This window comes from Dama dama, chromosome 17 (genome assembly GCF_033118175.1).
Source record: "Dama dama isolate Ldn47 chromosome 17, ASM3311817v1, whole genome shotgun sequence".
Classification (NCBI taxonomy): Eukaryota; Metazoa; Chordata; class Mammalia; order Artiodactyla; family Cervidae; genus Dama; species Dama dama.
In genome coordinates this window covers 22,783,518-22,806,277 of record NC_083697.1, presented here as the reverse complement: position 1 = coordinate 22,806,277, position 22,760 = coordinate 22,783,518, and the positions used below count along the sequence as shown (strand labels likewise).

Sequence of the window (22,760 nt, the reverse complement as noted above, 5' to 3'; positions counted from 1 at the left end):
GGTGAGTGGTCGAGGTTTCCCCAGTGGCTCAGTGGTAAAGGATCTGCCTGCCAATGCAGGAGACACGGGTTCGATCCCTGGGTGGGGAAGAGCCCCTGGAGAAGGAAATGGCAACCCCCTCCAGTGTTCTTACTTGGGGGAGCCCACGGGCAGAGGAGCCTGGTGCGCTGCAGACCATGGGGTCACAGCCGGACACAGCGTAGCAGTGAACACAAGCACACACACAAGCCGGGCAGGGGTCAGAGCATAAAAAGTCTTTGCGTTGGTTTTATCTCTGCTGCTGTAACAGATGACCACAGACTGTGGCTTAAAACAACATCAATCCATCTTCTGCAGGTTGGAAGTCTAACTGGACTAAAATCGAGGTGTCATTAGGGCTGCGTTCCCTTCCAGAGGCTCTAGGAGAGAACCCATTTCTTTGCCTTTTCCAGCTTCCAGAGGCTGTGCCCATTCCTTGGCTCTTGGCCACTCTTTCCATCTTCAGAGCCAGCAACATTGCCTCTCTCAGAGGAGTCTTCTGTAGTCACGGCTCCTTCTGAGTCTCTTCTGCCTCCCTCTTCCCCTTTTAAGGACTCTCATGATTATGTGGCGCTTACCTGGATTATATATTCCCTCTTCGAAGGTCCACTGGCTAACAGCCCTAATGCTATCTCTAATGTTACCACCCCTCTGCCATGTAACCTAGCATTTTCACTGCTTCTAGGGATTAGGACATGGACGTGGGGTGAGGGAGGGATTATCCTGTCTCCCACTATCTTACAGACCATATTAGAGAATTTGAATTATTCTTAATGGCAAGAGAAACTATTAGAAAGCTTTAAACAAGGAACTAACAATCTGCTATTCTTCGTCAAAGCTTTTTTTTTTTTTTTGCTATTTTAGTACCTTGCCTTTCCTTAGAAATTTTAGAATCATCTTGTTGGTATCTATTTTTAAAAAAAGCCTTCCATGTGTTTTTGTTGGGATTGTATTGAATCTAAAGATCAAAATTAAGATAATTTACATCTTAATGTCAAGCCTTCCTGTCCACAAAGATGGTATATCATTCCATTTACTTAAGTCCTTGATTTCTTTCATCAGTGTTTTCTAGTTTTCTACATATAGATTCTTCACATATTTCATTAGATTTGTATTTTTAGTACTACTTTTTGTGTGTGCTGTTGAAAATAGTATTTTGGCTTTAGAATCTGAATCCTGAATTTTTAAAAATAGTAATTGCTATTCTAGTTGCTATTACTCCATAATAAATTACAACAGAATTTAGGGGTTAAACAACCATTATGCTCACAGATTGTGTTGAGCTAAGACTTTGAGCAGGGCACCGCAAAGATGGCTTTTCTCTGCTCTAGAATGCCTAGGGCCAGAGCTGGGAAGATGCAAAGGTGATTTTGATGGCTGGAGATTAGGATGATCTTGAAGGCTCATTTATTCACACATCTGGCACTTAGACTAGAATATATCAGACTTGTACTTCAAACCAGAGTGCCTAGCAGTGACCACTGTGTGTGTTTTGGCATCCTCAGACCATGGCAGCTGTGGAGTAAATGGGCTTCTTATGGAGTTGCTTAGGGATCCACATGCAAATAATCCTATCAAACAATACAGATGCTCAACTGTCTATGACTGAGTCTGGGAATTCACACAGCTTTGCTTCTGCCATTCTTTATTGGTGGAAGCTGTTATAGCCTGCTCAAATTCAGGAGTAGACAGATCCTACCCTTTAATCAGCAGTGTCAAAGAGTTTGGCGACCGTGTTTTAAAACTGCCACAGTTGCTGAGGCAATTATCGGGAATATAAGTAAATGAAAATGCTAATACTAGTAAAATTCCCATAATTTACAGAGTCTCTTTTAAAAAAAAAAGAATGGGTGCATTTGTGATCTTTCCCAGGCTCATTTCCCAGAAATATAACTTTAATATTCGTATATACCCTGGGCTTCCCTGTTGGCTCAGATGGTAAAGAATCTGCCTGCAGTGTAGGAAACCCAAGTTCAATCCCTGGGTTGGGATGATCCCCTGGAGTAGGAAATGACAGTCCCCTCTAGGATTCTTGCCTGGAGAATCCCATGGACAGAGGAACCTGGCGGGCTACAGTCAGAGTCCAGTCAAAGAGTCAGACATGACTGAGCGACTACACATTCACTATTAATATACCCCAAGAAAAAGTTAAGAATTATCTAATACATTTTAAAGTTGAAGAAAATCACACCTTGTTAGGTCACAGTAAGACAAAATTTTTAAAATTATTTTCTTGTCCTAGCATTTTCTTTCAGTTTAAACTGATCTTTAATTTTTTTTGTGCAGGTTTTTAAAAATTGATTTTAAACATTCAAAAAATTATTTTACTTTCAAAAGAGCTAATTCACATATTATTTTGGTTAAATTATACTAGAATTTTGGGGGAGGGTACTCTTGGATCATTTAGATTTTGATAAGAAATGGTATGCATCGACATATAATTAGCTATTCTTACCTTTGCACCCTCTCTACAAAGTAAGTACCTTCCTTTTCCTTGATGGATTGAAAAGTAAATAGACTTTTTTGGGTGGGTAATTTACTTCTGATAAATTTTACCAGTTCCAACATCCCTATTATTTTTAGAAGAATGGCATTTGAGTAGCTTGGACAAGATGATGGTTCTTGTCCTGTTTGCAGAGGTCATTTAGCATAGATAAGCCAAATCAAATCATAGAGTGAGTAGATATTTAAACAGATTTATCTGATCTCTTGATTAATAAATGTGTACATTGTTGGGTTTTCTGGGGCTATAATGAAGAGTGGCAAAACCATTTTTTTAGATCTAATTTAGTAAGAGGAGAACATTTTACACTTTTTTTTAAGGCATGTTAATGAAAGATTTGTATTAAGACTTGTTTCCTTTTAAGTAAATAAATTCTTTTAAGTGAACTATGATCATGTGAAATATCCTATAAGAAAAGTAAATTATATACCTAGTAAAATAGTGTTACCTGAGTTTTGGTTCCTTGTATACTTGGAATTACAGAAGTGTGGACGTTATTTTTTTTTACAGCTTGATTGTCTGAGTTATCTTTGGAGAATGTATTTAAATGACTAAATACTAAAGATGATTTAGTAGAAATTGAAAATAGAATAAGGAAATTATTCATGTATCTTTTATAAATACATATTTTCTATTTTATACATTATTATGGCAAGGAATACAGTGACACCTTTTGTGTCAGTGAACTTGGAGCAGCTTGAAATTTATATACATATATCTTATCTGTGTGTGTGTATACATATATATGTACATATATATACATGATTATCCTTTCATTTGGGCTTCCCTGGTGGCTCAGACAGTAAAAAATCCACCTACAGTGTGGGAGACCTGGTTTTGAACCCTGGGTTGGGAAGATCCCCTGAAGAAGGGAACAGCTGCCAACTCCAGTATTCTTGCCTGGAGAATCCCACGGAAAGAGGAGCCTGGCAGGCTGCAGTCCATGGGGTCTCAAAGAGTCAGATTTGACCAAGTGACTTTTACCTTCACTTTTCATTTGAGGTAAGGTACAGATACCTATTTCATTCCAAAAGACAAGCCAATTAGATTCTAGGATAATTCAAGTTTGCCCTTGGAACCAAAACTAGAATTCCATTGTTTGAGATAATTGACCTTCTGGGCTGAAGAAAGCTAGTAGGATTTTAGTGTAGCGAGGGCCAGCAGATAATTGTTTAAAAGCATGGACTTGAGCCATATTATCTAAATCAAATCCCAGCCCTATTACTTTCTAAATATGTGACTTTATTAACTTAAATTTTGTTTCATTTATCTTATTATAAAGTAGTTATAATGATACTCTTTATTTCAGGTGGTTAGGAGGAATAAAGGACTGAATATATATAAAACATTAGAACAGTGAGTGGCACAAAGTATACTGTTTAGACTATTAATAAAATTAATACTAAGTTATGGTAACTTTAATGATACTGATAAAATAAATACATTCTATAGTGATCAAAGATAAATGTAAAAATGAAAGTATTAAAAGCACTAGAGGAAAACATGGGTAGTTTTATAATATTGGAGTAGGAGAGGCTCTATGAAATATGAATTAAAATTTTGTCAAGCATGAAAGATTTTACTACATGATAGTTGAGAAACTATAGCAAGAGACAACGTGAACAAAGTTAAGTAACCTGAAGCAAATACAGGCAGCACATAATAATATTGTTAAATTGCTTAATGTATATGAACATTTATAAATTATTAAGGGACACACAATCCTGTGGGGAAAGGGTAGGTAACAAAGATACCCAAGTTGCTAAGAAACATTTGTAAGGATTCTCAGCGTCACTCAAAGTTTAGTACTGCAAGCTAAAATGTTTCTTTCTTACTAGATAGGCAGAGATTAAAATGGTACTCAGTGTTGGGAAGATGAGGCATTCTGAAGCATCATTGATGAGAGGTATAAATTGATAGACATTTTTGAAGATATTTGGCAATAATGGTCAATTTTGATTGCCCCTAAACCCTTTGAACCTCCAGTTTCAATTCTAGGAACTTACCTGCATATTCACCACAGAGGTTGACCTCATAAATTAGTTCACTCCCTGGAATAAACATTCATCATGGGGATTTGGTAAATAATGTTATGTTTCTACAATGAAATATTATTAGATTCTTTTAGAAGAATAATAAAAGATTTATATTTGCTAACACAGAAGGATATCCTTGCTGAACTGTAATATGGTCTTTGTGGTTAAATATATATATATGTTTATATGTATATTACATATATTGTACATATAGGTATCCAGTATTGTACATATAGGTATCCAAAGAATACACAAGAAACCATTAACTAAACTACATCTGGGAAGTAGGATTTCAGCTACCAGGGAAAGAAGGGGACTTGTACTTTTCACTTTATGTTCTTCATTGTTTGAATTTTTTTGATAGTAGGTATACTGTTAGTTTTATAATTAAAAAAGGGGGGGCAGTAAGAAAGGTTTGAACTTCGTCTGTGGTAGGTATATTGTTATCTGTTACTTCATGACAAAATAGCCTAAAACTTACCAGCTTAAAACAAGGAGTACTAGTCTCATACTTTTGAGGGACATGAAGCAGTCTAGCTGGGAGATTCTGGCTTAGGGTCTCAAACGTGAGATTGTATTCAGGCTGTCAGCAGGGGCTCTGGTTATTTTTAAGACTCTATTACTTGGTGTGAAGAGTCTGCTTCCAGACTCTCTGTTGAGGTTGTGGGCAGACCTCAGTTTCTCTCTGGTTGTTGGTCATGAGAATGCGATTCCTCACCGCATGGGTTTCTCCAGAGAGCTCTTCACAGCTTGGCAGCTTTGATCTTCCACACTGAGAGATCTAAGAGTGCCAGTGCCTGAGACAGGACAAGTCTTAGGAGTGATATCATTACCTCTGCTGTATGCTGCTGGTCACACAGTCCGGTCCTGGTGTATCGCGCGAGGGTATGAGTACCGGAGCGTGGAGGCGGCTGGGCGCCATCTTGGAGGCTGACTACCACGGCAGGCCTGTTAGAGTATAACCTCTGGTAACAGTTTGGGATTATGAAGAAGTAAATTAGGGCAACATTTAGATGGGAACTGTGCTTAAAAATTAGTTGCCTTCTTACTAATGCCTGTCAATACTTGCTTTTCTTTTTCAGGTCCAGCACAGAATCAAATGCAAGTTCCATCTGAGTATGGATTGCCTCCTCAAAACTATATTGTTCCCTCAGGACATTACTCTCAAGGACCTGGGAAAATGACCTCGTTGCCATTGGATAGCCAGAGTGGTGATTACTACTCTGGTCTCTATACGGTACCAACCCAGAGTGTGGCGACTCCTAACACAGCCAGCCAGCAGCCGGGAGCTCAGCAGATGTATGGCAGGGTTCCTCCCGCCCCTCATGCTGTGGGGTCCACTCCGGGATCTTTCCAAGGTGCCTCGGCCTCCGCATCGCATTTGCATACGAGTGCCTCCCAGCCGTTCTCCTCTTTTCTGAATCATTACAACAGTCCACCCATGTACTCTGCCAGTTCTTCTGTTGCTTCTCAGGGATTTCCCTCTACTTGTGGTCACTATGCTTTGTCAACTGTTTCTAATGCTGCGTATCCTAATATTTCATACCCCTCTCTACCTGCTGGTGATCCATACGGGCAACAAATGTTTACCTCACAGAATGCTCCAACTGTCAGGCCAATTAGAGATAATTCATTTTCTGGTCAAAATACAGCTGTCAGCCATCCGTCACCGCTTCCACCTCCACCATCACAACAGTACCACCACCAGCAGAGTCTTTCAGGATACAGTACTTTCTCGTGGTCGGCTCCGGGCCTTCCATCAACCCAAGACAATCTGATTCGAAACCACACCTCCCTGGCTACAGCCAGCAACCCAACAAATACCGGTAGGTTGAATGAAAAGTCCACCAAAGCATGGTTGAAAGTCAGTGCCTTTCCAGTCCGTTTTTATTGCATGAAGGTTAAAGATGATATTGCCCATTAGAAAAACCAGCAATTTGCTTACTTTTGCTATTTATTTGCTTTTATTTGCTGTAAAGTTTTGCAGTATCTCCTTGAACCCGTCCCCTTCATTTGTTCATAGTTAGCCCCCTGACCGTCTGCCTTGTATAGAGTGGTTCCTTGCCACGATTAGGATCTCAGTTGGTGTTTGCTGATAGGTTTTCTTGCCTCTGCAGTAGTTGTCTTTAATGTGAGTTTGGAATAGGGCACAGTGGAAAAGTCCATTTGAGGATATGTTTTGTTAGCTGCGGCTCAGAGGTTAAAGCGTCTGCCTGCAGTGCGGGAGACCTGGGTTTGATCCCTGGGTCGGGAAGATTCCCTGGAGAAGGAAATGGCAACCCACTCCAGTTTCTTGCCTGGAGGATCCCATGGACAGAGGAGCCTGGTAGGCTACAGTCCACGGGGTCGCAGAGAGCGACTTCACTTTGTTAGCTGCTACTTTCTTTTTTGTATTAGTTCAACTTTGGGACAGTTATTCTTCCAGCCATAGCCCCATTCTCTGTAGAAAAAATTATGGTCTGAAATACCAAACTGGTTAGGTGAACCCTTATTTGCAACTTTCACAGAAGATGTATTTCCTATACATTAAAGCTGATGTTTTCTCAGCCCCAGATAGATAAGCTGAATGAAGGACAGTGAAGATGGGGAAAGATACATGAAGAAAACCCTTGTAATTAGTTTTTCTCACCTTCCTAAACCAAGATATGATTAAATTTATTTGTTTAAAAGTTATATACACAAGCTATATATGTAGTTTATTTAGTGTGGGGTTTGCATAAAATTTACTCACTTTAATTCATCTTGTCACTTTGACCTTAACAAAATCTGCTCTTAAACCGAATGAAACAGTATGTAAAGAATGAGTATTGGAAATCTGTGATAGTTTTCTGAATGATGTCTCTAGATTGTATATCAGAGTTTAGATAGCCATATGTCAAGGATGTTGTAGAAAAGTATCCTTCCCTGGACAGTTAGATTATTTAAAGTTAGACCTTTAGAATATTAGATCTGAACTGTACATTTCAGATTGCCTATTCTTTCAGTGCTGTTATTTAGAAACACCTTGGGTTACAAGCAACTAATAGTGGTTTAAACAGAAAAGGTGTTTATTTTCCTCACATAGCAAGGAGTCAAGAAGTCTAGGCAGATGCAGATCCAGATGTCGTCATTGTCTTTTGTCTCTTTCCACTGTGCCATCCTTAATACGTTGATTTATAGAAACAAGATAACTTACATACCTGTCAAAATTAAAAGCAGAAAGAAGGGAGAGGAAAGACGATGGGTTTGTGGCACTGACAGACTTCATTTTCCATGTCATTTGCCATTGCTGTTTTAAAAGACCACGTCTAATTTAAGGGAAGGCCATGGAGCCTCCATGGTAGAGACAGGCCTGAAACGGGGCCAGCATTGACTGGGTCTTAGGTGAGTCAGCTTGAAGCATCCGTCACAGTTCCCAAATCTGGCTCTGCACCAGAATCCCTTGCAGAAAATCCCTCAAACCCAGCTGACTGAGCTAGAATAGAATAATCTCCAGGGTAGTCTTGGGAATCTGAATTTCTAACTGGCTCTCAAATGACGTCTGGTAACAGATCCAGGCTCTAGTGCTATCCCTGTGGTTTACAAACTAGGAAAGCCTGTAGTCCTGAATACTAGGAACAGTCCTGAAGCTGTTTCTTCTGACTCTTAGTCTGCCCGTCTCAGAACCAGGGCTCTCTGTCCCGTAGAAATCCTGCTTACTTTCTCCTTTCAGTAAGTCTTTTACAGATCAGCTTATCTAAGGTCCCCCTGACCTAAGGATTTTATGACTTTTGTGACAAAAAAGAAGAAAGTCAGCCAATTCCGATCTTATTTCTCAGATGGGAATAGGACCGGACAGAATGAATTTATATTAAGATGTAGGATTGGAAAATGTTGGGGCCATTTGGCTTATGAGTAGAATACCTATTGGCAAGGGCCTACAATTGAAAAAATATTGAATAAAGAGTAAGGATAATTACAAAATTACCTTCTGTTTGAATGACTAGTAATTAGTCCATTAGGCAAAGAGAAGGGAGTATATTTCCATTGTTTTAATTGTAATACTATATTATGAAAGCCATAATAAATACAATTTGGGAAATTAATGTTAAAGAAGTGGGTTTTTCCCTCCTTAGATTGGTAAATGACTTTTTAATTGTAGTTCAGAAGTTGACAAATTAAATATATCTCAGGTTAATATGGCCTATTGCTCGTCATCATTTCAAAAGAGAGAAAGAGATTACTTTTTTTTTTTTTTTTGACAAAATAATATAATAGTTTTAATAGGTATAGTTTTTTTTTTTTAATTTATTTTTATTATTATTATTTTTTTTTTCCAGTGGGTTTTGTCATACATTGATATGAATCAGCCATGGATTTACATGTATTCCCAATCCCGATCCCCCCTCCCACCTCCCTCTCCACCCGATTCCTCTGGGTCTTCCCAGTGCACCAGGCCGGAGCACTTGTCTCATGCATCCCACCTGGGCTGGTGATCTGTTTCACCATAGATAGTATACATGCTGTTCTTTTGAAATATCCCACCCTCACATTCTCCCACAAAGTTCAAAAGTCTGTTCTGTATTTCTGTGTCTCTTTTTCTGTTTTGCATATAGGGTTATCGTTATCACCTTTCTAAATTCCATATATATGTGTTAGTATGCTGTAATGTTCTTTATCTTTCTGGCTTACTTCTCTCTGTATAAGGGGCTCCAGCTTCATCCATCTCATTAGGACTGGTTCAAATGAATTCTTTTTAATGGCTGAGTAATATTCCATGGTGTATATGTACCACAGCTTCCTTATCCATTCATCTGCTGATGGGCATCTAGGTTGCTTCCATGTCCTGGCTATTATAAACAGTGCTGTGATGAACATTGGGGTGCACGTGTCTCTTTCAGATCTGGTTTCCTCAGTGTGTATACCCAGAAGTGGGATTGCTGGGTCATATGGCAGTTCTATTTCCAGTTTTTTAAGAAATCTCCACACTGTTTTCCATAGCGGCTGTACTAGTTTGCATTCCTACCAACAGTGTAAGAGGGTTCCCTTTTCTCCACACCCTCTCCAGCATTTATTGCTTGTAGACTTTTGGATAGCAGCCATCCTGACTGGTGTGTAATGGTACCTCATTGTGGTTTTGATTTGCATTTCTCTAATAATGAGTGATGTTGAGCATCTTTTCATGTGTTTGTTAGCCATCTGTATGTCTTCTTTGGAGAAATGTCTGTTTAGTTCTTTGGCCCATTTTTTGATTGGGTCATTTATTTTTCTGGAATTGAGCTGCAGGAGTTGCTTGTATATTTTTGAGATTAATCCTTTGTCTGTTTCTTCATTTGCTATTATTTTCTCCCAATCTGAGGGCTGTCTTTTCACCTTACTTATAGTTTCCTTTGTAGTGCAAAAGCTTATTACTTTTAAAACTTACTTTAAAATTCAGTATTACAGAAGTTCCTAAACTTCCTCAGTTGATGTTTCTCAATACTTTTTTCCAGTGCTCCACACTGCATTGTAGTAATAGTTCATAATGTTTTCTGACAGATGTTACTGTTTTTCTCTTGGAAAATTTAAAACATCCCTTGGAACTGTGAGTTTGTTGCAAGGGCAACTGGGGTGCCTAAGTGCAAAGTTTGGGAGCCATAGGTATGTTGCTTGTAATTTTCTAGAAAGACAAGCAGTTTAATTGCTTAGGACACTTTTAAATTATATTGTCAAAGTAAGAATCTTAAATTTTAAGCATGGTTTTGTATGAAAACCAATCTTTGAGTAATTGATAAGAATGATTGCATTTTATTACTTGATTATATTAGTTTCATTTTCAGGATTTAATATAGTTAAACTTCAGCAATTCATGAAGGGTTGAGATTCAAAAGCATAGCCCGAGTTAAGTGATTATCAAAAATACAGTGATTGATACATGCTGTTACTTTTAGGCAGTTGAGTTCATATTCAGAAATGTGGAATAAAAGAGACATTTAAACATTATCTCATTTGTCTCTTTAATTTTAGAAAAGCACATTAATATAATTTAGCACTAGAATTTCAGATTATTTTTGTTAAAAACATAGTGATGTAAGTTTTGAGTGCTATGTTTAGTTAATTTAGGGTGCAGTTTTGGCTAGTGTTTAAAAGGTATCATTAGGCCATTAAATTTTTTTTTAACTGTCGTTACAGGTAAATTTCTCAAGGTTCAGAAGCTCTTTCCTAGTTTGAGGTGAAATTGGTTGAGTAATACAAGTTCAAGAAGGATCACATCTTGCTGTCATATTGTAAAATAGTACTTACTATCTGATTAATGCTCTTTTACCAAGTACAATTTTTTTTTTTTAAAAAGACGCATTTAAAAATCTACTCATAAAAATAATAATAATAAACATTGATAAAATCCTTGTGTAAAAATCTACAACTTACAACACGATACTAAGGTATAATCACTGATGTGTTAATATATGTCTGTCATCTTGAGGTGATGATGTGCCTGAGGAAAAGCAAAATAGATACTAGGAGGTGACTACCTGGATAAAGAAATCAAGTTAGAAATAAGTTAGAAAACTACATTGGAGGCACAAATAGTACAGTTAAGAGATTATTTTCAGCTTCAGGAACTTGTGTTGAGATTGCAGAGTTGTGAGATAATAATAATTTTGCTCCCTCATACTCCTTCAGTTTTTCATAGGCACTCTTGAACCTTATCTTTTCTTACTTTCGTACCTTCCACTTGAAGATTTTCTATATTTACTCCTTTAAGCCCAGAAGATGAAATGTCCGTCTTTATGACCACTTCCTTCAAAACTTGGTTTTATTGGTTATTTTTTTTGGTGTCTTTTCTGGTGTCTCAGTTTCCCAGTTTCTGCTGGGCCGTGGCATTGGGAAGGTGAGAGGAAAGGACGAAGTGAAGGAAAAACATAAGCTTAGTTCTATCTGTAATCAGCGACCATCAGAAATTTTTAAGCACAGTGGTGACACTGTCAAATTTGTGTTTTAGATGTTTCTCTGTGAGCAGTGTGGTAGGTAAACTGGAAGAGGAAGAACTTGGAGACAAGAAGACTAACTAGGAAGGAATTAACTACAACTATCTAGATGAAGGATGATAACATAGGTTGGGATTCGTTTAGACAGAAGACAAGTGGCAAGAGATGATTTCAAGAATTGGTTGATAGGGTTTATGAAGGAAAAGGAATAATAGAAGTTGACTTAAATTTTCTAGTTTGAACAGCTTGAATGGGTAATAGTGTTATTAGTTGAGAATTTAATCTCCCTAGTTCCAACAGAGTTGTATGTACACTCACTGAGGAGCTGCTAAGAACTGACAAGGGAACTACCTTAATGCCAACAAATAAATAGATAAACAGTTTATTTCTGAATTGTGTTCTGTCTCTAAATATACCATATTTCATCTGTCACTTTCTCATTATGAAAGGGGTAGTTTTGTTGGTTTTTTTCCTGGCATTTTTTTTGGTGGTCTTTAATATTTGTGGAACTTGTCTTCATATATTTGACAGATATTTGAAAGCCAATTATGTGACAGGCATTTATTTTAGTGCTGGGAGATAAAATAGCAAATAAAAAGACTTGATGCCTTACCTCATGAAGTTGTAATCTTCTTAGGAAGGCAAACATTATCCAAATAAAGGCAAATAAATGTAAAATTGTTATTGTCATTTAAGTATCATGAGGCAGAGATTTATGGTGCTTGGTGAAGAGTATTCTAGGTACATCTGGCCTGTTAGTCATGGAACTTAGGAAAGTTTTCCTTGATATTTGATGTGTGAGCTGCAATCTGAAGAATGAATTTTCCATGTATAAAATAAATCACAGATAAAACAAGTATCTAAATGCAAAAAGGCAAAACTTCAAAACTTTTCAGAGAAAATACGGAAGAACCTTCAGGTAGGGAATAATTTCTTAAGGACACTACACACAATGTTAGCTAGCCATAAAGAATAAGCATGATGAGCTTTACTAATTTCTAATTAAGAACTTTATTTGCCATTAACTGGGAGAAAAAAATTTATAGTATTTTATCCAAAATTACACAGATAACACAGTAAGATCAATAAGGAAAAGAAAAATACACAATCAAGAAAAAAACACAAACAGGCATTTCACAAATGAAAACATACTCGGTCTCATTAATAATCAGGGAAAAGCAGCTTAGCATGGGAAAACTCCTTATACCTAGTGTCAGCATGATGAAACTTTGAAGGACTGACCATACTAGGGCATGGCAAGGATGTGGAATTAAAAAAAAAATCTTAGACACTGTTTGTCGGAGGATCTGTTGGTCCAGTATTTTAGGGAAATTGGGCATTAGGGGAATTGAATGTAACCATGCTCTAGAACATGGCTGCCCCACTTCTGTGTACTCTAGAGAAGTGTTCTTCTCATACTTTGTGCATATGAATTACCCAGGGTCCTGTTAAAATGCAGGTCTTGATTCACCATGGCTAGTGTGGCCCGGCTTAAGGATTTTATCAAGTTTCTGACTAAGGTGTTGGTACCCTATGTAGTACACTTTGAATAAGGAGGCCCTAGAACACCACTTCCTGTTTTAGATGTGTAGTGCTAGTAGGAAATGACATTTTGGGGATTCTGAACTAAAGAGACTAGTCTGTTCCCTTGGCCAAAGAGCTCACTTCGCACAGGCTACCCCTGGGGCCAAGGGCGTTCTCACTGCTTGCTGCAGCTACACATTCTGAGCCGCGGCACACGCGCTGAGGAGCTCTGCCCCGGAGAAGCTGCACATGTGCGCCAGGGAAGGTCCGTGAGCATTCCTGTAGGACTGCATGTGAAAATGAAAAAGCAGAACCCCGGTGTCCGTTTGTAATTGAAGGGATACATAATGTATATCCTTCCAGTGGACTGCTGAATAGAACTACACTCGTTAACACAAATGAGTCCTGGAAATATACCATAGGATTCATGGAAGAATATATGTGGTATGCTATTGTGATAAAGTTAAAAAATAAGCAGAAATAATGTTTAGAGATACTTATTTGTGTGGTAAACTATTTAATAACAAAAGTAAGGGGATAGTGAACACAATCAGGAGAGAGGCAAGGGAATGCCTTCTGTGAGGAGTGCACCAAGAGCGTCAGCAATATTGGAAACGCTTTCTTTTCACAGTTGGATGCCGAGTTCCTGGGTATTTCTTTTATTATGATTTTATAACTACATACACATATGTAAGGCATAGACTTATTTGTATCAATTATTTTATTAAAGAAAAAAGTCTGTTACATCTAAAGGGGATTACGTGAAATTCCGTTTAATGGAAGAGAGCACAGGAAGTTCAAGGGACTGAAAGACTGAAGCTAGAGGAGAACCATGGACCAGGAGGAGGCTGGGATCATTCTGGGCCTGGTTGACCCCCTTAAGTTTTCAGGATAACATGTTTTATCTTCACCCTTAAGGACTGGCAGAATATTGAAGGACTATAACCAGGATGATGCCATGTATCAAGCTGGAGACTGGAGAACACAGAGGGCCCTGTACACACCTGAACTGCTTATCTTCGACATGGTGCTTGGAATTTTGTTTCTGAAAAATTACTTGTGGGACCTTCTAAAGGCCTAGGGTGATGGAAGCATTCTCCAGGGAGGATTTACATTTCCTTCTGCCAGTTTCCTCTAAGAACTACCAGCTTGTGGTCACATTTATCCCAGTCTAAGGCCCTAGATGTAGTGGACTGTGTAGATGCTCTGAATCAAAGCTGCTGGCTTTTGTAAGGCTTGGTTTCCTGATTTATCCTGATCCTGAGGTTATAACCCTCCAGATACTATCTTAAAAGCGAAGGTGTGGGGTGCCGTATCAGGCGCCCTATCTTGGGTGTGCTGTGGGAGATGTCTTATTTTCCACACTCTGCAGGGCCACCAAGAACAGCAGATCTGGTTTGCAACAGATATCCACAGGGTGAAAGCAGCTCTGAGTGTTGGGCTTATTTCTCTTGAGTTTTCAGTTTCTTATAGATTTTCCCCCAGAGATTAGTTTATGTCATGTTAGATTTTTGATGATTTTAAGAAAATCTTTTTAAATATAGTGTTTAAAGTTATCTTCCTTAGAAGGTTTAGTCCTAGTTACCTAGATCGTCATTACCAGAGGCAGAAATATTTTCTATATTTTTATACAGTGTCTTTTAGTTTCTCATATGAGCAAAGGTAAAATTAGTATATTTACTGTTTTCCATACCCCTTTTCTTTTCTCTATCACTGAATTTTAGGTGATCATATCTTTCTTAATTTTTACCTTGTACTGTTAAATATACTCATCACTCTTGTTACTTTGACATTTTGAATGATTTTATCGGTTATCTAATGCTGGTTGAAAACCAGCATTATGTTTTATTTTTCACAGTCCTGTGGGTTGGTTGGGCAGTTCCTCTGCTTGTTTTCCTGGACTTCTGTGACTTCATTTAGCTTGACAGTTGGCTGGGCTGAAAGATCCTAGGGCTTCACTCACCTGTGTAGCTAGCTGTTGGTGCCCACTGTTCACTCGAGTACTTAGGTTTTTCTCCACATTGACCAGATCTGCTTCCTTACATGACGGGGTCAGGGCAGCGTTTTCAAGAGCAGAAAGGTATAAGCTTCATTGCCTCTCAAAACTTGAGGTCTTGAGCTTGTACACCATTACTTTTGCCACATTCTGCTGGTGAAAGCCAGTCAAAAGTTTAACCTCAGTTCAGGGAGTGGGAAAATAGACTCCCACTTCTTAATGAGAGGAACTGAAAAATATTGTTGACTGTGTTTTTGGTCTCTCACAGTGACATTTGTCCTTACTGAAAATTATGTGGCAGTCAGTGCATTTAGACCACAGTCCACCTTCTTTCCCCATTCCTCATATTTGTATCATTTGTACACTATTAGGAAATGTATCACATTTTGTTCTGTTACTATATATATTGTTACATTTGTTTCAGTCTTAGACCTGAGTTTGTTCATGTATATATACACATACACACATCATGCATATAATACACATATGTACCTGTCTGTATGTGTGCATATACTGTTGTGTAAGTTTAAGATGTGCCGCATAATGATATACAAATTTATTGCAAAATGACTACCATAGTAGGGTTAGTCACCTCTCATAATTGCCTTTTTTGTGTATTTGGTGAGAACATTTATGATATACTGTCGTAATAACTTTCAAATATATTATAACAGTTTTTCTAAGTATAGTCGCCGTACTGTACATTTAGGAGTCCTGTACTGTAACCTACTCCTAACTGAGAGTTTGTATCCTTTGACCAGTATCTCCCTATTTTCCTCACCTCCCTGCTTCTGGGAACCAAAACTATCTGTGTTTGGCTTTTTTAGATTCCATATGTAAATTAGACCATACACTATTTTTCTGACTTAACCTCAATTAGCATAATAACCTCAGGGTCCATTCATGTTGTCACATGGCAGCATTTCCTACATTTTTATGGTTGAATGATATTCCAGTGTATGTGTGTGTGTTTTCTTTGTTTCCACATTTTCTGTATCCATTCATGCACTGTATGTGTGTATATACACACGCACACGTATAAATGCATACACATCATACCTCCATGTATATATATCTAGATCCACCACATTCTTTTTTTTTTTTTTTGGGGGGGGTTTTGTCATACATTAATATGAATCAGCCATGGATTTACACGTCTTCCCCATCCCAATCCCCGCTCCCACCTCCCTCTCCACCCGATTCCTCTCGAAACATCCCACCCTCGCCTTGTCCCACAGAGTTCAAAAGTCTGTTCTGTATTTCTGTGTCTCTTTTTCCGTTTTGCATATAGGGTTATCGTTACCATCTTTCTAAATTCCATATATATGTGTTAGTATGCTGTAATGTTCTTTGTCTTTCTGGCTTACTTCACTCTGTATAAGGGGCTCCAGCTTCATCCATCTCATTAGGACTGGTTCAAATGAATTCTTTTTAATGGCTGAGTAATATTCCATTGTGTGTATATGTACCACAGCTTCCTTATCCATTCATCTGCTGATGGGCATCTAGGTTGCTTCCATGTCCTGGCTATTATGAACAATGCTGCAATGAACATTGGGGTGCACGTGTCTCTTTCAGATCTGGTTTCCTCAGTGTGTATGCCCAGAAGTGGGATTGCTGGGTCATATGGCAGTTCTATTTCCAGTTTTTTAAGAAATCTCCACACTGTTTTCCATAGCGGCTGTACTAGTTTGCATTCCCACCAACAGTGTAAGAGGGTTCCCTTTTCTCCACACCCTCTCCAGCATTTATTGCTTGTAGACTTTTGGATAGCAGCCATCCTGACTGGCGTGTAATGGTACCTCATTGTGGTTTTGATTTGCATTTCTCTAATAATGAGTGATGTTGAGCATCTTTTCATGTGTTTGTTAGCCATCTGTATGTCTTCTTTGGAGAAATGTCTGTTTAGTTCTTTGGCCCATTTTCTGATTGGGTCATTTATTTTTCTGGAATTGAGCTGCAGGAGTTGCTTGTATATTTTTGAGATTAATCCTTTGTCTGTTTCTTCATTTGCTATTATTTTCTCCCAATCTGAGGGCTGTCTTTTCACCTTACTTATAGTTTCCTTTGTAGTGCAAAAGCTTTTAAGTTTCATTAGGTCCCATTTGTTTAGTTTTGCTTTTATTTCCAATATTCTGGGAGGTGGGTCATAGAGGATCTTGCTGTGATTTATGTCGGAGAGTGTTTTGCCTATGTTCTCCTCTAGGAGTTTTATAGTTTCTGGTCTTACATTTAGATCTTTAATCCATTTTGAGTTTATTTTTGTGTATGGTGTTAGAAAGTGTTCTAGTTTCATTCTTTTACAAGTGGTTGACCAGTTTTCCCAGCACCACTTGTTAAAGAGGTTGTCTTTTTTCCATTGTATATCCTTGCCTCCTTTGTCGAAGATAAGGTGTCCATAGGTTCGGATCCACCACATTCTTAAAGTCCATTCATCCACCAGTGAACACCTAGGTTGTCATCGTAGGTTTTTCCATTATCTCTTGGTTGGCTGAAAATGATCTTGCAGGTAAGGCATTTTGAGCTGTCACAGAGACTGAATATGAATCACATGCACTTTGTTCTAGAAGTCCAACCTAATGTTAATCTCAGAACCTTACTTAGCTACCTGTGAGACAGGGCATCTGACTAGAGACAGCAAATGAGATGTGTTAGTTTACAAAACAAAATGGGATCTGAGCTAGTACTGGAAACATTGGTATCATTCAAAAATCACATTACTGTTGAAGCAAACTACCTCTATCATCTGAGGTACCACTGCATAGTGCAATAATTCAGATTAATAATAGTGATCTCTAGTAAAAATCACTGGGGTTCATTTTGTTTAAGAAGGTTTGGAAGCTTGTGAAATGTTTTAGGAAAATTGCTGTTAAAGGTTATTAAAACATTTAGTAAGTTTTTCGTTTTTTGGAAAATCATTTCTTTGGACCCATTATTTCCTAGATACAGACATACTAGATAAATGTGATGCTGCTGAAGTTTCTACAAGAACTTCAGATAAACTGTGTTTTGTTGGTATTTTAATGTACTTCAAGCTTATTGCTGTGTATGAAACAGTTTCTTATCTTCAGTTGCAGATTCGTTGTCCTGTTCTGTAATGCAAAATGTTCAGCCTCCTAAATCCAGCCCAGTAGTATCCACTGTTGTGTCAGGAGCCTCGACAGCTAGAATGCCTCCTGCTGCAAATCGTCCAGTGGAGCCTGTGGCCTCGGTTACACAGCCGTCAGAGCTATTACAGCAGAAAGGTATTTGAGAAATCTGTTATACTAGGTATAGTACCTACATACACATACGTACATGCTAATTCAAATAGCTGATTTTAAAAAGTCAAACTGAATAACCATAATTTATAGAAAATATGAAAAAACTAATTTATAGTTTCTATTCAGACGATTATGTTTTAATATTTTCCAGCCTCTTTTTATGATTTTATATATGTTGTAGAATTTTGTTAAATCTGTTATGTATGATTGTGATCAGTTTACATAATGTTTTGTATTCTGCTTTTACATTTATTAAATTATGCAGTTCTCCGTATATGTCTGTACAGTTTTGTAGTCATGATGACTAATTCATTGTGTCAGTATATTATAATTTACTAATCATCCCTCTATTATGGACCATTTCATTTCTTTTTTTTAAGATTATTATTATTTCTTCTAGGATGAAACACCCAAGATTTCCTTATTTAGTGAATTTACATAGCCTCTTTGATGACTTCTTTGCTTGTCATTATAATTAGTAGAAAGTAACTTTTGACCCAGTTTTGAGTATGAGAGGATGAAAATGAAATTGTAAGCCACACTCTTACCTTGTTGACAAACAATATGGTTTATTTGTCTGCTCTTTTAATGGTTTGCATGTGTTAAGTGACAGGTGTTCTTTTAACCCTGTTTCCCCACAATGCCTTTTCTTTTGGCAGTATTCTTGATTTGTTTTCTATCTGGCTAAAATTCCAAATCTGTTGAGGTTTCAGGTTACTATACTGTATTTCTCATTTGATGAGAGATAACTGTTTTTAGGGATATGTGCTTTGTGTTCCCATCATAATCATTAGTAATGTTTTAGGCACTGTATCACTATGTAATGCCAACCCCTCTCCTTGAGTCTGAAGAACCCTTTTTTGTTTGAAACTTGGAAAAAGCAACATAAATCCTTCGACTTGTCTCAGTGCTCTTATCTGCTAAGTGTTCCTGTGGTCAGCAGAGGCTTTTCTATCATTTGATTGGATTGTACATTATAGATTTGCTTACTCTTTTTTTTTTTTTTAAGAGAAACCAACTGCAGCACCAAAGGGCGTCCATTGATTCCCAATAAGCCAGTAGGTGTCTTAGGAATAGAATCTAGTTATTACAGCATTTACCTTCAAAGTGAGGGACTATTAGGAGAGTTTTACTTATCATGAGTAGAAGAGATTTAAGGGTAGGTAGGAGCCCTAACTAAATGAGTGGTGTGTTTACTAACCATTGATGGCCACCTTCCAGATATTACATATCTTGCTTGTTTTGGCCCTTTACATTGCGCCCCCCCCCCCCAATTTATTTTAATCCCCTTATCAATTCTACTAGGTAGACATCCTGGTTTTACAGATGAGAAAAGTGACATTCACAGAAGTTAGGTAACTTGCTCAGGATTATAAATTACGGAGTAGTAGAATGAAAGATCTTTACCTCTCACCTTTCTGTCTTGTGCTGTGTCTATGAGGCTGAAGTATTGTTTTTGTCAGCTGTTAAGTGCTTATCTTACCCAAGATAACACTCCTTGAATAAGTAACAGAAAAGATAATACTGGAGACATTTCAATTGCAGCTCTTATTGTTCTGTTTTCTGAAGTAGAAGATTGGGTACTGAGTGGTCTCTTTGCTTTTGGATTGATTTGGAATTTACACACCGGTCTGTGTGAGTTCTCTCACCTAGTGTGTTGTGCACATAGTCATTTGTGGGCCTGATACTTCTTGCAGTTGTGCAGGCTACAGCTGTGTACAGTATGTTGTGGGTCTGATACGACTTCTGAAATATTGATACTTGAAAGAGATTAGTCTTTTTCTCCTGTGACTGAAAAATGTTGCCAGCTATATAGCAAAGAATGGGGCAGCCACCGAGGCACTGTAGCTGCCCGCCAGCAGTCAGCCCTGAGGGAACTCAGGACAGAGGCCCTGAAGCCCTACAGCCACCCCGCAGCGGTGCGCCTGAGGGAGCTGGAGTGGGCAAGAACTGGACCTTGGCCTCCATAGCGGTGCTGCACATCACATGAGTGATTTCAGGGCGTCTTCCCACAGGTAGAAAAGTGCTGCATCCATTCACTGGTTTTCTTTAATTAACGGTGATCTTTTGACGTTCCAGCTGCCTGATCTTTGTCCCCCAAACCTCTGTATATCCTGGCTCCTCCCTTACCCCTTTGGAACAGCCCCTCAGAGCTGTCTGAGATACTGGCCTCCAGGCTTGAAGTCCTCAGAAAGTCCGCCAAATAAAACATAGTTCTCAACCTTTAGGTTGTGTTTTTCCAGTGTTTCAGAGATACCCTTTCTTAGTTATTCTCACAGCATTTTGTGCTGGTTTTTAGAGGAGAGACTTCAAATTTTTGCTTGCATACCTCCTAAAATTTTTTTTGAAGCAAACTAGAACTACTTGAACATTTTTAGATCGACATGTAAAATTTTTCACCAGAAGTTTAAATACTTGCAGTTACATAATTTTCAGTGTACTGCATATATTGACTTTTAAAACAAAGATGTTGTGTTTTTCGTTGTATCCACTGGGATGAAGTCCGTCATCCTTTAAAAAAAATAGTGAAATGAGCCCTTCTTTAACATTTAGAAAGTTTACATTTTTCCTTTTTCTTCTTAATATCATATCTCCTCTCTTGAATGTAGTAAAAATATATACTTAAGCTAGAAACTTTTTAACACTCCATCATGTTTCTCTGCTACTGTATGTGTGTGTGTGTATATATATATATATATATAAATTGAAGTTTTTAAAATTTGTGTTATTGTCTATACCCACAGGTGTCTAAGCTTTAACACTTTTTCTTCTTGGTTATTCTATCAATACAGTTATTTTGAGTTTCTAGTTGGTGAAAACAATAAACATTATGAATTTTGGTGTTTTTTAAATAGAAAGTACCTTTTCATTGGAAATACATCTTTCATTGAGGTTAATGGCTTTCCCTCCTCCCCACCATAGCTTTCTGTATCTGGGTTGCATATGGTTCATTATTAAAATAAGATAAATTTTAGAAAAATTTCATTTATAACTATTTATATACAGATAATTACTGAGAAAATTTTGTTCATGTAGGGTAGATAGGAATGGTATTGGAAGGATTTTATTAAAGCAATATTGTTCTTTTAGGTTTTTTAACCTTCTGAGTTTATTTTCCAGGTTGTAGATAGCTGGTAACATTATTATTTCATGTAGCAGTTTATGGGATCACACAGAGTCAGACACGACTGAAGTGACTTAGCAGTAGCAGCAGCAGCAGCAGCACTTTACAATTTAAAAATACCTTTAGGTTTTATTATCTCACTTGATCATCACATGAAGCAGACAAACCATATATTTCTTTTATAGAAGAGAGAAGTTGAGGTTTAGAGAGGTGTGTGTTTTACTGAGTGAGCAGTTATTCAAAATACTGTAAATTTCATTATACTATTGCCAATATAATATCACATACTTTTATCTCACAGGTAGTATCTCCACATAACCTAATTGGCAAAGGCAGTCCTCATTTTCAAACCAGTGAGACACATTTTATTCTTTGTCAAATAGTCTGATTTAATTTTTAATCCAGTGAAATGTGTTCCTAAAGTTTCAGGAGGTATCATAAACTCCACTGAGAAATAAATTTCATCTTATATCTCATAAGCTAAAATTACTAAAAGCTGTCAAGTTTAAATGTCAAAGTTATTCTTTTTTATAGTGAGTTATAAAAACTAGACAGTGAATCAATATGCTGTTTCTCATTGCCAAATTTGAAACAAAGCATTGTAATATGTACCTGATATTAGGCTATTTGTGAAGCAAGGATTGTCTTAAAAAGCATTGTATTCCTGTGGTAAAATACATGCATAGTGTAGTCTTTCCAGTCACGTCCAACTTGCGACCCCATGTACTGTAGTCTGCCAGGCTCCTCTGTCCATGGGATTCTCCAGCCAAGAATACTGCAGTAGGTTGCCATTCCCTTCTCCAGGGGATCTGCAGGCAGATTCTTTATCTTCTGAGCCACCAGGGAAGCCCCAAATATATGCATAGTGTTTATTAAACTCTGTTATTTGACTTTTTTTTTAGTATTTAAATAGGAATCATGCATAAGAATTAGAAATAATTCCATTAATTTCATCAGGCATAGTAAAAATTTGTACATATACAAATATATATACAGCATGTATATATATTTCATATACAAATATATATACAGTATATATATATTTTATTTTATATATATATATGTATATATACATATATACACACACACTACTGAGTACTAATAGGTTTATTTTTGTTGTTTAGTTGCCAAGGTGTGCACGACTCTTTTGTGACTCCATGGACTTGTAGCTCTCCAGTTTCCTCTGTCCCTGGGATTTCCGAGGGAAGAATACCGGAGTGAGTTGCCATTTCCTCCTCCAGGGGTTTTTCCCGAAGACCCAGGGATAGAACCCATGTCTCCTACATTGGTGGGCAGATTTTTTACCACTGAGCCACCTGGAAAGCCCAGCCAATAGGTTTACCTGCTACTAAATTTTTTGTTGTTGGTTT

The 22,760-nt window shown here is 37.7% G+C and overlaps 1 protein-coding gene across 5 annotated transcripts in view; it reads left to right on the top strand.

Annotated features, from left to right (window-relative positions):
- The window catches only part of SEC24B (SEC24 homolog B, COPII coat complex component), an 80,156-nt gene that overhangs the window by 8,715 nt on the left and 48,681 nt on the right, over positions 1 to 22,760 (top strand). For 4 of the 5 annotated variants that reach the window (XM_061164225.1, XM_061164227.1, XM_061164226.1 and 1 more), the window contains exons 2-3: positions 5,640 to 6,383; positions 18,075 to 18,248. In XM_061164225.1, coding sequence (XP_061020208.1) covers positions 5,640 to 6,383; positions 18,075 to 18,248 — 918 coding nt within the window. The remainder of the gene's footprint in view (positions 1 to 5,639; positions 6,384 to 18,074; positions 18,249 to 22,760) is intronic. The other variant, XM_061164228.1, reaches the window with a different exon arrangement.